Source organism: Berghia stephanieae, chromosome 13, assembly GCF_034508935.2.
Source record: "Berghia stephanieae isolate SIO BIC M18660-M18661 chromosome 13, UCSD_Bste_1.3, whole genome shotgun sequence".
Taxonomy (NCBI): Eukaryota; Metazoa; Mollusca; class Gastropoda; order Nudibranchia; family Aeolidiidae; genus Berghia; species Berghia stephanieae.
The window spans coordinates 9924624-9942845 of NC_088372.1; the positions used below are offsets into that span (position 1 = coordinate 9924624).

At 40.0% G+C, this 18222-nt stretch overlaps 1 protein-coding gene across 2 annotated transcripts in view; it reads left to right on the forward strand.

Moving 5' to 3' along the window:
• Positions 1–1310: 1310 nt before the first annotated feature.
• The window catches only part of LOC144958589 (uncharacterized), a gene marked incomplete at its 5' end in the record, with an annotated part of 33160 nt that continues 16248 nt past the window's right edge, over positions 1311–18222 (forward strand). For both annotated transcript variants that reach the window (XM_078890667.1, XM_078890668.1), the window contains 7 exon segments: positions 1311–1407; positions 3623–3694; positions 6334–6482; positions 10631–10780; positions 11336–11488; positions 15055–15178; positions 16335–16460. In XM_078890667.1, coding sequence (XP_078746793.1) covers positions 1311–1407; positions 3623–3694; positions 6334–6482; positions 10631–10780; positions 11336–11488; positions 15055–15178; positions 16335–16460 — 871 coding nt within the window.

The window sequence follows — 18222 nt, forward strand, 5'->3', positions numbered from 1 at the left end:
TTTTTTGCTTAAGAAATTAATTATCCCAAGAACTTTACTGTTATTGTGTATGAGTGACAAAAAATCAATTTTTGTGTTGAGTGGGAAAATCCTGAAAATGGCTGGTAAGGAGAGAGTTAAACAGATCAGTTCTGTGTCTACAATTTGGGTCTTTATTATAATACAGTGTTATGGTTGGAACGACTGATGGGATGGATATTAAACAGGTCAGTTCTGTGTCTACAATTTGGGTCTTTATTATATAGTGTTAGGGTTGGAACGACTGATGGGATGGATATAAAACAGGTCAGTTCTGTGTCTACAATTTGGGTCTTTATCATAATACAGTGTTATGGTTGGAACGACTGATGGGATGGATATTAAACAGGTCAGTTCTTTGTCTACAATTTGGGTCTTTATTATAATACAGTGTTATGGTTGGAACGACTGATGGGATGGATAGTAAACAGGTCAGTTCTGTGTCTACAATTTGGGTCTTTATTATAATACAGTGTTATGGTTGGAACGACTGATGGGATGGATATTAAAGAGGTCAGTTCTGTGTCGACAATTTGGGTCTTTATTATAATACAGTGGTATGGTTGGAACGACTGATGGGATGGATATTAAACAGGTCAGTTCTTTGTCTACAATTTGGGTCTTTATTATAATACAGTGTTATGGTTGGAACGACTGATGGGATGGATATTAAACAGGTCAGTTCTGTGTCTACAATTTGGGTCTTTATTATAATACAGTGTTATGGTTGGAACGACTGATGGGATGGATATTAAACATGTCAGTTCTGGGTGTCTACAATTTGGGATTTTATTATATAGTGTTATGGATGGAACTTCAGGACCTCTCACCCACATTCAAGATGGACGGACAACTTTCGATTAACTCGAAATCTTTAAACGGGAGGACTTCCATAATTTCACAGCACTTTTATTATATTACGTAATCATTTAGTCATAATGGACCTTCAATTAGTTGCAATGTCCAATAAATATTATTATTTAATTTAAGATTCATTTTTACAAGTGGTGTGATATTTCTAATTTCAAAAACAATTTGCTGAGTCGGTTGTCGCCGACCAACGCCATTAATACTTACTGTGTTTCCCATCACTTTCCATATTGCATGTGATGGTAAACATGTTTCATCAGGTTATGGTTATCTATAGTTAAGGTCGGGGAGACATGTCGATTGTATCATTTCCGGTCCGGTACCAAATCTATGAAGAGAATCAAATGCATTGTTATTTCAGATGCAGTTTTCAATTATAATTTTTATAACCAACCATTTTCCCTCCTTCCTCCATTTCCAAGATGGCTGCCGTCACGTGAGGACAGCATCAACCCACAACAAAGAATTGCCGAAGCCGAGACCCGGATGAGTCCATTCCTCAAGTCTGTTATTCACGGGGTAAGTTGTCATGGCAACGGATTGAATATGTAACCTACCACTTCAATACGGAGTGACTTACTTTACGTTAAGTCGAGTTGATTCAAATAATTTAAAAAATGAAATGTATTGATGTTATACGTTTAGTTAAAAAAATAATAACATCCGCCAGCTGGATATAACGTACATACAAAACTATGTGTGACCTTGAACGCTTATAGTCTGAGAAATACTCATGAAAATGGCTGCCTAAAGACAATAACAAAGAGCTGAGTGACGTCAATTTCGTTCTATCTATAGTAAAAATCTAGGACTTAGGTTTAAATGTGCGGCTATTAGATCTAGTGGTTTGACACCCCTTTTCTGATCGGAAGGTCTGGGGTTCGAGCCCCGCACGGCGGATAGTTTAGTCCTTGGAAAAGGCTCTTTACTCACATTCTCTCACCATACTCAGATGTAAAATGAGGTTACCTGGCCGTTAACAGCGTTGTCTCTGTCTGAAAATAAATTGTAATATCGCCTGATAGGAGTCCTGTCTCGTTCTACTTGTTAAGCGTTGCTGTCGGTCAGGGACCCTTTGTAAAGCACTTTGAGCACGTTTAGTGGATATTGCCCTATATAAAGCTCGAGTTTTTAAATATCTTACTGAAGACAATGTGAGTCACAAAAATGAGAAATCACGTGGGGTCACTTTTTGGCCAACTGGGTCAACCCGACATGAGAATTTAAAAAAAAAAAAAGAAAAGAAAAGAAAAAGTATAGAATAAAAAAAAACAACCCAAAAAGCCATCTTTTTTCAGATTTGAATTTTTTTCTTTTTTTTTTTCCCAAAATGAGGGTCATTTGAATCGGTCGATATTTGAAGGACGAGTTTTCTGGCCAAATTTTAAATACGTGTCTTTCCAGAGTACGACTGAGAACTGGTTCAAGGTCTTTCTCAAATTGCCAAAACTGTAGTAACCTGTAGTAGGTCTTCTTTTGTGGACAACATTCTCGATAGTTTTACCATTCCATTCCATCGTTGTCATGGAGACCATTTTGGCTGAAATGTATTTCCATGAGAACAATAACGAATTATCTTATCAGACCTGTAAAACGAGTACCTGGCCGTTAACAGCGCCGTATGCATCCTTTCTATGTGATTATATACAAGAGAGAGAGAGAGAGAGAGAGAGAGAGAGAGAGAGAGAGGAGAGAGAGAGAGAGAGAGAGAGAGAGAGAGAAAATAAGTAGGAGTGAAATATCTGTTCATTGTTATAGTTATCATTTAACTTTATAACAAGTGTAACTAAATGACAAATTGCCATATTTTTGGACAATGAAGATCTATTCTTCTTCTTCTTCTTCTTCTTCTTCTTCTTCTTCTTCTTCTTCTTCTTCTTCTTCTTCTTCTTCTTCTTCTTCTTCTTCTTCTTCTTCTTCTTCTTCTTCTTCTTCTTCTTCTTCTTCTTCTTCTTCTTTCTTCTTCTTCTTCTTCTTCTTTCTTCTTCTTCTTCTTCTTCTTCTTCTTTCCTTCTTCTTTCTTCTTCTTCTTCTTCTTCTTCTTCTTCTTCTTCTTCTTCTTCTTCTTCTTCTTCTTCTTCTTCTTTTCTTCTTTTCTTCTTCTTCTTCTTCTTCTTCTTCTTCTTCTTCTTCTTCTTTCTTCTTCTTCTTCTTCTTCCTTCTTCTTCTTCTTCTTCTTCTTTCTTCTTCTTCTTCTTCTTCTTCTTCTTCTTTCTTCTTCTTCTTCTTCTTCTTCTTCTTCTTCTTCTTCTTCTTCTCTTCTTCTTCTTCTTCTTCTTCTTCTTCTCTTCTTCTTCTTCTTCTGCTTCTTCTTCTTCTTCTTCTTTCTTCTTCTTCTTTTCTTCTTCTTATTCTTCTTCTTCTTATTATTATTATCATTATTATTATTCTTACACTCTTGCCTTTTGGAATTCCGGACGTGTTCCCAAACACTGCACGAGCTTGCGAGTGCGCGTTAGGAACCAAGTTTGAATCCCAAAACACAAGATTGTCAGAAATCATTTATTCTACCCCTCAGTCGATTTCTATTTCGTCATTTTTGAGTTAAAGACATTTTCAAAAATATTTAAATGATACTTTCAAAAAAACCCCACCAAAACCTGAATTTTAGTGAAATGTAACGTTTGATAATCTGACGTCACAAATTATTATTGTAAATTTTGTTAATACGCTTTATCGCGTTACTATTTAGGGAGGAGGCTGGAATAAAGTTCCACTTCCATGTCTTTGACAGGTAAACACTTTGTACAACAGTCTGGTTGAATATGGACTTTACCTGGATGTTAGAATCACTGACATTATCTATGTAAGTATGGCAGTCTATGTTTGTGTGTTGGTGTGTGTCTGTGTCTGTGTGTGTGTCTGTGTGTGTATGTGTTTGTGTGTGTGTGTGTATTAGAATCACTGGTATTACCTATGTAAGAATGGCAGTCTATGTGTGTGTGGTGTGTGTGTGTCTGTGTGTATGTGTTTGTGTGTGTGTGTGTGTTAGAATCAATGATATTATCGATGTAAGTATGGCACTCTATGTGTGTGTGTGAGAGGTGTGTGTGTGTGTCTGTGTGTGTATGTGTTTGTGTGTGTGTGTGTGTTAGAATCACTGATATTATCTATGTAAGTATGGCAGTCTATGTTTGTGTATGGGTGTGTGTGTGTGTCTGTGTGTGTGTTAGAATCACTGATATTATCTATGTAAGTATGGCAGTCTATGTTTGTGTGTGGGTGTGTGTGTGTCTGTGTGTGTGTTAGAATCACTGATATTATCTATGTAAGTATGGCAGTCTATGTTTGTGTGTGTGTGTGTGTGTGTGTGTCTGTGTGTTAGAATCACTGATATTATCTATGTAAGTATGGCAGTCTATGTTTGTGTGTGTGTGTGTGTGTGTGTCTGTGTGTTAGAATCACTGATATTATCTATGTAAGTATGGCAGTCTATGTTTGTGTGTGGGTGTGTGGGTGTATGTGTTTGTGTGTATGCGTGTGTGTTAGAATTACTGATATTGTCTATGTAAGTATGACAGTCTATGTGTGTGTGTGTCTGTGTGTATGTGTCTGTGTGTGTGTATGTGTGTGTGTGTTAGAATTACTGATATTATCTATGTAAGTATGGCAGTCTCTGTGTGTATGCTGTGTGTGTCTGTGTGTGTATGTGTTTGTGTGTGTGTGTTAGAATCACTGACATTATCTATGTAAGGATGGCAGTCTATGTGTGTGTGGTGTGTGTGTCTGTGTGTGTGCATATGTTTGTGTATGTGTGTGTGTTAGAATCACTGACATTATCTATGTAAGGATGGCAGTCTATGTGTGTGTGGTGTGTGTGTCTGTGTGTGTATGTGTGTGTTTGTGTGTGGGGTGTCTGTGCGTGTGTGTTTGCGTGTCTGTGTGTGTGTCTGTGTGTGTCTGTGTGTGTCTCTGTGTCTCGGTATATATGCGTGTGTGCGCAAATGTGAGTGTGCATATGTTTGTGTGTGTGTCCGTGTGTGTTAGCATCACGGATATTAGTTATGTGTGTGTGTGTGTGTGTGTGTTTGTGAGTATGTGTGCATATGCGTGTGTGTATGTGTGTGTGTGCAAATGTGAGTGTGCATATGTTTTGGTGTGTGTGTGTGTGTGTTTGTGTGCATATGCGTGTGTGTGTGTGTGCAAATGTGAGTGTGCATATGCTTTGGTGTGTGTGTGCCGCGTGTGTTAAAATCACGGACATTATTTATATATGTGTTGTCATTAAGTTAATATTTATATACATGGATAAAATGTGTAAAACGTTAGTCTCTGGCAAAGTATTTTCAGCCAGATCTATGTGACCCTGCTACCCAATCCTGGTAGGTGCGAAAAATCTCGTTTTTCACCCGTGATCGATACTGTTCCTTTGCTTTGAAAGCAAGTGCTCTACCTACTGGGGTATGGTGAACCCTTAACTCTGTGGTCTTGTGGTTTGACACTCGCTATCGGATCGGAAGGCCCGAGGGTTCGAGGCATAATTGAGTCCTTGGAAAAGACTCTTCACTCACATTCTCTCACCGTACTCAGGTGTAAAATGACAATAACAGCTTTGTCTCTGTCGTAAAAAAAATTTTTAGTATCGCCTAACAAACGGCATGTATCGCTCTATATGTTACGAGTTGCTGTTGGTCAGGGACACATTGTAAAGCATTTTGAGCACGTTTAGTGGAAATTGCTCTAAATAAAAGCTCAAGTTATTTTAAAAAACATCTCAGCGGAACCCCCCCCCCCCTCAGGCCATACATTTTGAGAATCTCTAAAGTTTCCGTCTGTCTTACAATATTCCCCTATGTCACGTGTGTGTGTGTGTGTGTGTGTGTGTGTGTGTGTGTGTGTGTGTTGTAGCCAGATCAACAGCCATAACACACCAATAAGGAATTATAACTACACAGATTTCCTTCATTCGTAAAGATTTAGAATCCACCCAAAATAGAGACCAAGCAAAAACTAAATTTTTAAAAATTAAAAAAGGTAAAAAAAAAAAAGACAACAGCTATAAACAACAAAACAAACAAACAAACAACAACAAAAACAACACAATACACCAACAGAAGCCAAAAAAAATCCCCCCCTAAAAAACAAAACAAAAACAGAAACAAAGGCCGTCCCCCCCCCCCCCCACCTTTAAAAAAACCCCAAAAAACCAAACACATTATTAAAAATGAACCTAAAACAATAACAAACTCCTCCCCCACAATAATTAACTTAAAAGAATAAGAAACAAGCCACACACAAAAAAAAACAAAACAAAACAAAATACAAATATTATAAAAACCAAAAGGAAACCAAAATAACAAAAAGAAAACAAAAAAAAAAAAAAAACATCAAACAAACAAACAAACAAAAACAAACATCAGAGAATTCCAACCAGCCCAACGCAAACAGTTCAGACCAAACACACACCCAGACTTGACCAAGGTCCAAAATTGGTTCATCTGGCAGTTACCCAAGGACAACACGGTGTGGTCATCGTCTGACCAGCTGGACAACGACAGGATTGGGACCACCACCGCCATTGACTCCTTCTACCACTGGTCCTGGCAGACACGGGCATCGCTGCCAGCCTTTGACCACGCTATTCTCTTGACTGGGTGAGTCGGTTGTCGTCATCATCATCATCATCATCATCATCATCATCATCATCATCATCATCATCATCATCATCATCATCATCATCGTCATCATCATCATCAACATCATCATCAGCATCACCATCACCATCATCATCATCATCCTCACCACCATCATCATCACCATCATCATCATCATCATCATCATCATCATCATCATCATCATCATCATCATCATCATCATCATCATCATCATCATCAACCTCATCATCATCATTATCACCATCATCATCATCATCATCATCATTGACAATTGATACAATTAACACCAAAACAACAGCCACGAGTCAACCGTACAGACAAATCGATCTAACTTCTGTCCAATATCGATATTCCATTTAAATGATTGATTTTCCCCGAATCAATATATCGATTCCTATTTGTCTTTGATGATTGATATCCTCATGTTGATTCACAACTCAATTCAATTGAATTTTGTCCTTACGAACCATAAGACCTATGCAGCCAGAGTTTGTCTCAAGTTTTCTAGCGTTTACACGGACAATACTAATAGCTCTTTCCCTCCTTTGGATAGGACGCTAATTTATTTCAAGGTAGTTTCCGCCTGCTCTGATTGACACATCTACCCAATGAGTTCTGAGTGAGTGAGCAGAAAAAAAATGTATGTCCCTTCGCCTGTTCAGCAAGTGCTCTACCGCTTGAGCTATAGGACGCCACACTCGTATAACTAAAGTATAACACTGACTTTATTTATTTAAGCTTTTGATGTTTTAGTCAAAGGTCAGTACTGGCAATATTAAAGACGAAAAAATCCCTTTTATTCATCCCATAGGTGAAATTTGTCTCTAGGGTCTATTCCAAGGGAAGACTGGAATAACCAAGGCGTCACCGCAAATTAAGCTAGTGCATTGTGACTTGCTCGAGGTCGCATAAAGCAGGGCGGGTGATCCGAACTCGGTACCTTTCGCGTACGAAGCAAAGACCGTACCGCTGAGCCACGCTGCTCCCTAAAAGATTTAGCTGATCTGAGTTGACCTCCTGGGTGGGGTATTCTGACCTTCCGTGGTAGCCAGGAGGTCAGTTGCTGTGTCTTCTATCTGTCTTTATCCGTTTTCCGAGTTGCTTTCTGTCTTTGTCTAAGAACGGGATTACTTGGTTTGTTCTCACATAAAACAGTGCTTTCTGTCTTTGTCTTAGAACGGGATTACTTGGTTTGTTCTCACATAAAACAGTGCTTTCTGTCTTTGTCTTAGAACGGGATTACTTGGTTTGTCCTCACATAACACAGTGCTTTCTGTCTTTGTCTTAGAACGGGATTACTTGGTTTGTCCTCACATAAAACAGTGCTTTCTGTCTTTGTCTTAGAACGGGATTACTTGGTTTGTCCTCACATAACACAGTGCTTTCTGTCTTTGTCTTAGAACGGGATTACTTGGTTTGTTCTCACATAAAACAGTGCTTTCTGTCTTTGTCTTAGAACGGGATTACTTGGTTTGTCCTCACATAACACAGTGCTTTCTGTCTTTGTCTTAGAACGGGATTACTTGGTTTGTCCTCACATAAAACAGTGCTTTCTGTCTTTGTCTTAGAACGGGATTACTTGGTTTGTCCTCACATAACACAGTGCTTTCTGTCTTTGTCTTAGAACGGGATTACTTGGTTTGTCCTCACATAAAACAGTGCTTTCTGTCTTTGTCTTAGAACGGGATTACTTGGTTTGTTCTCACATAAAACAGTGCTTTCTGTCTTTGTCTTAGAACGGGATTACTTGGTTTGTTCTCTCACATAAAACAGTGCTTTCTGTCTTTGTCTTAGAACGGGATTTCTTGGTTTGTCCTCACATAAAACAGTGCTTTCTGTCTTTGTCTTAGAACGGGATTTCTTGGTTTGTCCTCACATAAAACAGTGCTTTCTGTCTTTGAACTTGACGCTTTCTGGTTCACACTGACTTCATACCGGTTTGAGTCGATAGGTAACAAATTATCATGTTTATCTCCATTTATTTCATTCTTGTAACGCCCCCCCTCGCCAACCCCCATCCTCCCCGTACCTTGATCATCTTACAAAATTGACATAGTATGTGGTCTATTGGTATGACTCGCTTTTGGATCGGAAGGGTCTGGGTTCGAGCCTCTCTCAGAGAATAATTAAGTCATTGGAAAAGGCTCTTTACTCACATTCTCCCACCGTATTCAGGTGTAAAACGAGTACCTGGCCGTTAACATCTTTATCTCTGTCGAAAAAAATGTGTAATATCGCCTAACAGGCGTCATATCCCGTCCTAAATGTTAAGTGTTGCTGTTGACCAGGGACCCCTTGTAAAGCGCTTTAAGCACGTTCAGTGGATATTGCTCTATATAAAAACTCATTTAAAAAAAGTACAGATGTGATCAAGTGTGTATGCAACAGTGCCAGACAAATCAGGAAAGAAATATACAAGAAAAAAAAAGCGATCCCAAAAATTCTGTTTTCCTCGACTGGGGATCGAACCTAAGACATGTTGAATACCGGTCGGACGTGCTACCATGACACCACTATGTTGGTAACAACAAGATATGAAGTGAGTAGAAAAGTGCCAGAAGACAATAGAGAATAAAAATTTTTTTCGCGGTGGTGGTGGGGTTTGAACCTGCGACCTTATTGGTACGACAACTCCGCCTGGCAGGTGAGAGCGTGGCTCTACCGTGTGAGCTATCCACGAACACAAAAATATTCGTTTCAAACCCAAAGTCATTTCTAGATCCCTCTCTCACCCACTTCTTGAGATCGCCGATTCGTTCGCCACCATCGCGAAGTAATTTTGACCAGCAGTTAAGCTTAATAGCCAATATTCTCATCACAAACATATAACATAGAAACGATTGAGACATTGAGTATGCTCCGGTGTATGGGGTGAATTTTTAATTCAGAAAAGTGAGTGGAGCAGGCACTTATGTTGGTAACAACAAGATATGAAGTGAGTAGAAAAGTGCCAGAAGACAATAGAGAATAAAAAAATTTTTCGCGGCGGTGGTGGGGTTTGAACCTGCGACCTTATTGGTACGACAACTCCGCCTGGCAGGTGAGAGCGTGGCTCTACCGTGTGAGCTATCCACGAACACAAAAATATTCGTTTCAAACCCAAAGTCATTTCTAGATCCCTCTCTCACCCACTTCTTGAGATCGCCGATTCGTTCGCCACCATCGGGAAGTAATTTTGACCAGCAGTTAAGCTTAATAGCCAATATTCTCATCACAAACATATAACATAGAAACGATTGAGACATTGAGTATGCTCCGGTGTATGGGGTGAATTTTTAATTCAGAAAAGTGAGTGGAGCAGGCACTTATGTTGGTAACAACAAGATATGAAGTGAGTAGAAAAGTGCCAGAAGACAATAGAGAATAAAAATTTTTTTCGCGGCGGTGGTGGGGTTTGAACCTGCGACCTTATTGGTACGACAACTCCGCCTGGCAGGTGAGAGCGTGGCTCTACCGTGTGAGCTATCCACGAACACAAAAATATTCGTTTCAAACCCAAAGTCATTTCTAGATCCCTCTCTCACCCACTTCTTGAGATCGCCGATTCGTTCGCCACCATCGGGAAGTAATTTTGACCAGCAGTTAAGCTTAATAGCCAATATTCTCATCACAAACATATAACATAGAAACGATTGAGACATTGAGTATGCTCCGGTGTATGGGGTGAATTTTTAATTCAGAAAAGTGAGTGGAGCAGGCACTTATGTTGGTAACAACAAGATATGAAGTGAGTAGAAAAGTGCCAGAAGACAATAGAGAATAAAAATTTTTTTCGCGGCGGTGGTGGGGTTTGAACCTGCGACCTTATTGGTACGACAACTCCGCCTGGCAGGTGAGAGCGTGGCTCTACCGTGTGAGCTATCCACGAACACAAAAATATTCGTTTCAAACCCAAAGTCATTTCTAGATCCCTCTCTCACCCACTTCTTGAGATCGCCGATTCGTTCGCCACCATCGCGAAGTAATTTTGACCAGCAGTTAAGCTTAATAGCCAATATTCTCATCACAAACATATAACATAGAAACGATTGAGACATTGAGTATACCCTGGAATAGACCCTGAGACAAATTTCCCCTCCGGAATAAATACTGTAAACTTAATTTTTTAAAACTCATTTTTGTTTCAGCTATGACCTTGTTGACCCCCGTAACACAAGCCGTCCCACCACTGGCGTGGCTTACAAAGGTGTCATGTGTCGGTATGGGAGTGTGTCCGTGGTCGAAAACACGTTCACCTATCAGCTGGTGGACACCATCGCCCATGAATTGGGACACAGGTAGGTGGGAAGCACACTGGACTCGCGAAAGTCACGTCCCTTGTTTTGTGGTTTCAATCGTTTGATAATGATAATGATGATGATGATGATAATAATAATAATAATAATAATAATAATAATAATAATAATAATAATAATAATAATATAATAATAATAATAATAATAATAATAATAATAATAATAATAATAATAATAATAATAATAATAATAACAATTGATTGTGATGATGATGAGGATGATAATGATGATGATGATGATGATGATGATGATGATGATGATGATGATGATGATGATGATGATGATGATGATGATGATGATAACATTTTAAAAAAGTAATAATGGTAATAATGATGTTACTGGTGTTGTAGTTTTTGATGATAAGCATGAGGTTCATGATAATGAAGATGCTAACGATAATGATGATGATAATGATAATGATGATGATAATGATAATGATGATGAAGATGATAATGATGATGAAGATGATAATGAAGATGCTAGGAATAAAACTGCTATAACTGCCTATTGACGTCTGTTGTTATTGAATCTGACCAGCCTGGGTTGTGACCATGACGGGGAGGACAATCAGTGTCGTGCTTTGGATGGTCACGTGATGTCTCCAAGGACAGAGGTCAACTCGACCAACAGGTGGCATTTCTCTCCCTGCTCGGCCAGGTCTATTCTGGAGGACATCAGTCTATTGGACAGGTAAACACACATACACATACACATACATACATACACACACATACACACACATACACACACACACACACTGGAGGACATCAGTCTACCGGACAGGTAAACACCAACACACACACACACACACACACACACACACTGGAGGACATCAGTCTATTGGACAGGTAAACACACATACACACATACATCAAAATTGTTTATTTCAGGAAATATACATGATAATGTAACAAGGGTAACATATTCATTGACATAATACCATTTCCTAAAATAATGTACAATGTATAGAGCTGGAGTATTAATTTGAACAGTGAAGTTTCAGACTCTGCCACAGAATGTCCCAGAGGTAATAATGATATTAGTGTTGATGACGATGATAATGATGATGATGACGATGATGAAGATGTAATAAGGCGATAGGTCGCCAGTCGTCGGCGTTGTCCTTGTTTCCATTCTTTTTTGGTACCAGTGTTATGATACTGTGTTTCCTGTCTGGGGAGACATTTTGATATTTTAAACAGGTGTTAAAGATGGCCGTAAAAATTGGTGTCAGTTTGTTTATATTTTGTTTTATATATTTATAGGTGACACCGTCTGCCCCGGGTGACTTTTCATTAGGTAATTTTTTAACACAGCGTGTGAGTTCGTCGATTGTAAACTCACTTGTTGATGGTGTCCATGCGGGAGGGGGGATAGTGACATCATCGGACCAGGGTGTGTCACTAATGTTTATATTGTTTCGTTGACATTTTTCTTTATAGGCATACATACATACACACACACACATACACACATACACACACATACACACACATACACACACACACACTGGAGGACATCAGTCTATTGGACAGGTAAACACACATACACACATACACATACATACATACATACACACATATACACACACATACACACACACACACTGGAGGACATCAGTCTATTGGACAGGTAAACACCAATATACACACATACATACACACACACACACACTGGAGGACACACTGGAGGACATCAGTCTATTGAACAGGTAAACACTAATACACACATACATATATACACACATACACACACACTGGAGGACATCAGTCTATTGGACAGGTAAACACACACACACACACACACACGCACACATACATACATACACACACACTGGAGGACATCAGTCTATTGGACAGGTAAACACACACACACAGACACACATACACACGCTGGAGGATATCAGTCTATTGGACAGGTAAGCACACACACACACAGACACACATACACACGCTGGAGGATATCAGTCTATTGGACAGGTAAACACACACACACACAGACACACATACACACGCTGGAGGATATCAGTCTATTGGACAGGTAAACACACACATACAAACACAGTCTACTGGACAGGTAAAAAAAAATAAAAAAAAATAAAAAAAAACACACACACTGACTGGAGGATATCAGTCTATTGGACAGGAAAACACACATACACACACACACACACAAACACACACATACAAACACACACAAACATGAGGATATCAGTTTATTGGACAGGTAAAAACAACACACACACACACACACACATACATATACATACATACAAACACTGGAGGATATCAGTTTATTGGACAGGTAAAAACAACACACACACACACACACACATACACATACATACAAACACTGGAGGATATCAGTCTATTGGACAGACATGATGCCTGTGAGGTAGTTACATTCCTTTTGATAAAGAGAAGGCTATAACCATCTCTGTACTTATTTTACACCTGAGTACACTGAGAGAATGTGAATAAAAAGCCTTTTATAAGAATTTAACTTGGACTCGAACCCTTGACCAACATGTCGAAGGCAAATGTCATAACACAAGAATATAAAGCCACACAATAAAAAGAAATAATAAAAAATAACTAACAGAGGAAACAAAACGAAACTGTCAGAAACAAGTCTCGAACCGTGACCTCCAAGGACACAGTGCAATACCTTAATCACTCACCCATCTTATTCTTACCCCTCCCCCTTACCTGCTCCTTAACATCAAGGGAAATCCATCAAAAGTAACGGGACGGACTAGATATGATAATAAGGAAAAAACTCTATTGAAAATGTGGATCTTGTTTGAAGCTTTAGATTGCTTGAGAATCAAAGGTGTGGACTGTAGTCATCGCTGATTTCAAGGGAGACAATCGTTACTTACTAAAGGCAGCAACCTGTTTCTAGTGGTCATGTCCCTTTATATTGATTGAGAATCAAAGGTGTGGACTGTGGTCATCGCTGATTTCAAGGGAGACAATCATTACTTACTAAAGGCAGCAACCTGTTTCTAGTGGTCATGTCCCTTTAGATTGATTGAGAATCAAAGGTGTGGACTGTAGTCATCGCTGATTTCAAGGGAGACAATCATTACTTACTAAAGGCAGCAACCTGTTTCTAGTGGTCATGTCCCTTTAGATTGCTTGAGAATCAAAGGTGTGGACTGTAGTCATCGCTGATTTCAAGGGAGACAATCATTACTTACTAAAGGCAGCAACCTGTTTCTAGTGGTCATGTCCCTTTAGATTGATTGAGAATCAAAGGTGTGGACTGTAGTCATCGCTGATTTCATGGGAGACAATCATTACTTACTAAAGGCAGCAACCTGTTTCTAGTGGTCATGTCCCTTTAGATTGATTGAGAATCAAAGGTGTGGACTGTAGTCATCGCTGATTTCAAGGGAGACAATCGTTACTTACTAAAGGCAGCAACCTGTTTCTAGTGGTCATGTCCCTTTAGATTGATTGAGAATCAAAGGTGTGGACTGTAGTCATCGCTGATTTCAAGGGAGACAATCGTTACTTACTAAAGGCAGCAACCTGTTTCTAGTGGTCATGTCCCTTTAGATTGATGAGAATCAAAAGGTGTGGACAGAAGTCTCGCTGATTTCAAGGGAGACAGTCGTTACTACTATAAGGCAGCAACCTGTTTCTAGTGCCCATTCCCTTAGATGACAATGGAGTACCATTCAAATCGTGAAGAATGTCATCCTTCCACTACAACATTATTGACATCATCTATCCATCCATCTATCCATCCTCCATCCATCCATCCATCTTCCATCCATCCATCCATCCATCTCATCCATCCATCATCCATCTATCCATCATATCCATCCCATCCATCCATCCATCCATCCATCCATCTTCCATCCATCCATCCACCCTTATCCATCCATCCATCCATCCATCCATCCATCCATTATCCATCCATCCATCCATCCATCCATCCATCCATCCATCCATCCATCCATCCATTCCATCCATCCATCCATCCATCCATCATCCCATCCATTCCATTCCATCATCCATCCATCCACCATCCACATCACCATCCACATCCATCCATCCATTCATTCATCCATCCATCCATCCATTCATCCATTCATCCATCCATCCATCCATCCATCCATCCATCCATCCATCCATCTAATGTTGTATTTAATTCTTTAAATCATCAAAACTTCCATATCATTTTCTCGGCCCTTACTCCCGCCCTTCCCCCCCCCCCCCCCCCGCCCCGCCCATTTACTCTGCCAGGGACGGTAAGAACTGCCTCCAGCAGACGGCATCACGTGAGAGCCAAGGACCCCACCTAGGCCTGCTGTTTGACGCTGACCAGCAATGCCAACTCCTGTTTGGTTCTGATGCTTACTTCTGTCGGGTGCGTTCTTAGATTAATAATAAAACACAATTTACAAAGGGTCCCTGTCCAACAGGAACACGTAACATGTGAAAGGAGATATGACGCCTGTTAGGCAATATTGCAATCTTTTCCGATAGAAACAACGCTGATAACGGCCACATACTCATTTTACACCTGAGTACGGTGAAGGGATGTGAGTAGGGACATTTTTCCAAGGACTCAACTATATGCCGAGCGAGGCTAGAACCCAGGACTTTCTGATCAAAAAGCGAGGGTCATACCACAAGATCATATAGCAGTATAAAATGATAAATTAATACAGAGCTGTTCCAAGCTGTGGACTGTAAAAAGTCATAAACAAAAATAAATAAAACAGCTCCAAAAAAAAAAAAAAGAAAGAAAAAAAAGAACAAAATACCAAACACAGAATATTTTGGGTTCAAAACCCCTCTACATTCAAGAAGAACAAGCAATTAAAACATAAATACATTACTTACACAACACAAAACAAAACAGAAAAACAAACAGAAACAGAAACAAAATCAAAACAAAACTAAAACAAACAAAAAAAAAGGGGGAAAGAAAGAAGCAAAATGCAACTCAGCAACATAAAATACAACTTTAAAAAATAAATAGCCAAAAAAAAAACAACAAAACAAACACCCCCCCCCCCTCCCCCAAAAGAACAAAAAAAAGAAAAAAAAAAGAAACAAAAAGAAGACACAACCAACTCAGTAACATAAAATACAACTAAAAAAAATAAATAGCCCAAGAAAAAACAACAAAACAAAACAAACAACCCCCCCCCCCAAAAAAAAATAACAACAAAAAAAAAACAAAAAAAAAACCAACAAAAAAAAACAAAACAAAAGAAAATCAAAAGCACACGCACCAACAAATGAACAAAGCAACAAAAAACTGGTACTACCGCACACTCGGAGACCCAAATAATTTGGGAGTTTTGGGAGGGGGCAAACTTTAAAAAAAATAATTTTGGGGGTTTGGGAGGAGGGATACTCTTTTTTTTTAAAAGTCTCTCCCCTCCCGAACCCCCTTCTAGACTTTTTTTTTTTTTAAAAAAAGGTTCCCCCCTCCCAAACCCCTAAAACTATTTTGCCGAGTTTGCGATAGTACCCAAAGACTGACCAATCAACGATACCGTTGGCATCCCCAGGATTTCTACAGCACACCAGATGACTACCACCACCTGTGTACGTCCATGTGGTGTAGTGACAGCCATAACAGTTCCAGGTGTGAGAGTCACATCGCCTCGGATGGATTTGTCTGCGGCGATGGCATGGTCAGTAGTGCCTTTATCATCTACGTTGTCGTCTTCGTCATCATCATCATCATCATCATCATCATCATCATCAAAATCATCATCATCATAATCATCATTATCATCATCATCATCATCATCATCATCATCATCATCATCATCATCATCATCATCATCATCATCATCATCACCACGTTATCAATATTGTTATATATGCATATATTGATACTCTATAATATTAGAACAGATGAGGACAAGAATGGGTTATTTTAAATTTCGTTAATCAATTAATCATATTGATGCTATGAGATTTGTCATTCTACTCACAACATCCGCCCGCCAGCCTTAAACGTTTATAATCTAGTTGATACAATGTGGTGAGAACTACTCATCAAAATGGCTAAAATCGAAAACAAAGAGCTGGGTGACGTCAAATTATTTTCTTCTATAATATAATACAATCGCCCCCCCCCCACCCCCCCCCCCCCCCCCAAAAAAAAAAAGAACCCAAAAGAGTGTAAGGGAGACAACCAAGAATTTCAAACCAAATACTCATGAAATGCAGAGTTATCTCCTCTAATAATTTTCCCCGGTCTTGACTTCCTCCGTTCCTGACTTCGCGTAGCTATTTGGCTTGGACGAGTCGTGACGTCGAGACCAGGCGTGACAGCGATCCGCCCCAGCTGTAGGCCCTCCAGATTCGCCGCCCCAGCTGTAGGCCCTCCAGATTCGCCGCCCCATTTGTAGGCCCTCCAGATTCGCCGCCCCATTTGTAGGCCCTCCAGATTCGCCGCCCCAGCTGTAGGCCCTCCAGATTCGCCGCCCCATTTGTAGGCCCTCCAGATTCGCCGCCCCATTTGTAGGCCCTCCAGATTCACCGCCCCATTTGTAGGCCCTCCAGATTCGCCGCCCCATTTGTAGGCCCTCCAGATTCGCCGCCCCAGCTGTAGGCCCTCCAGATTCGCCGCCCCATTTGTAGGCCCTCCAGATTCGCCGCCCCATTTGTAGGCCCTCCAGATTCGCCGCACCATTTGTAGGCCCTCCAGATTCGCCGCCCCATTTGTAGGCCCTCCAGATTCGCCGCCCCAGCTGTAGGCCCTCCAGATTCGCCGCCCCATTTGTAGGCCCTCCAAATTCCACACACTTTCCACAAGTTTTTAACACAGTTGAATTCAGTACACATAACATGACACGACACGACACGGTGTCAGCGTGTAAGTTTATCAATCACGTGACAATGGTGATGAGAATCGATGCTATGCGTTTACTATAAAAACTCAAAACAATGCCAACCGGATATAACGTACCAACACACTATGTGTAACTTTAAACATTTAGATAGTCTGATTGATAGAATTTAGTGTGAACAACCAATACAAATGGCTGGATACGAGCAATAACAGGGACCTGAGTGGCGTCAATTTCGTTCCTTCTATTCAGAAAGACAAAACTTCGTGATAACGGCCATTTCAAGTTGAGTACGCGGTTACGTGGTCAGAGAAAAGTCTCCATATTCATCTTATTGCGTACTACTTATAGAAGCAGGGCAAAGCATTGCTTTGTGTTTCACTCTGTTGGGAGGCGATGGCTCAGTTGGTAGAGCACTCGCTCCACAAGCAAAAGTACCAATATCTTTTCTAGACCAGCGTCTCTAACCTACCGTGATTGGTTCTTCCAGACCTGCCTAGTGGAAAAATTTAAAAATTCGTAGTTTTAAGGAGATGAAAATAGAAGTCTCAAGAGTTAACTTTATAGATCAACAATTTACTCTCAAAAGGGTTAA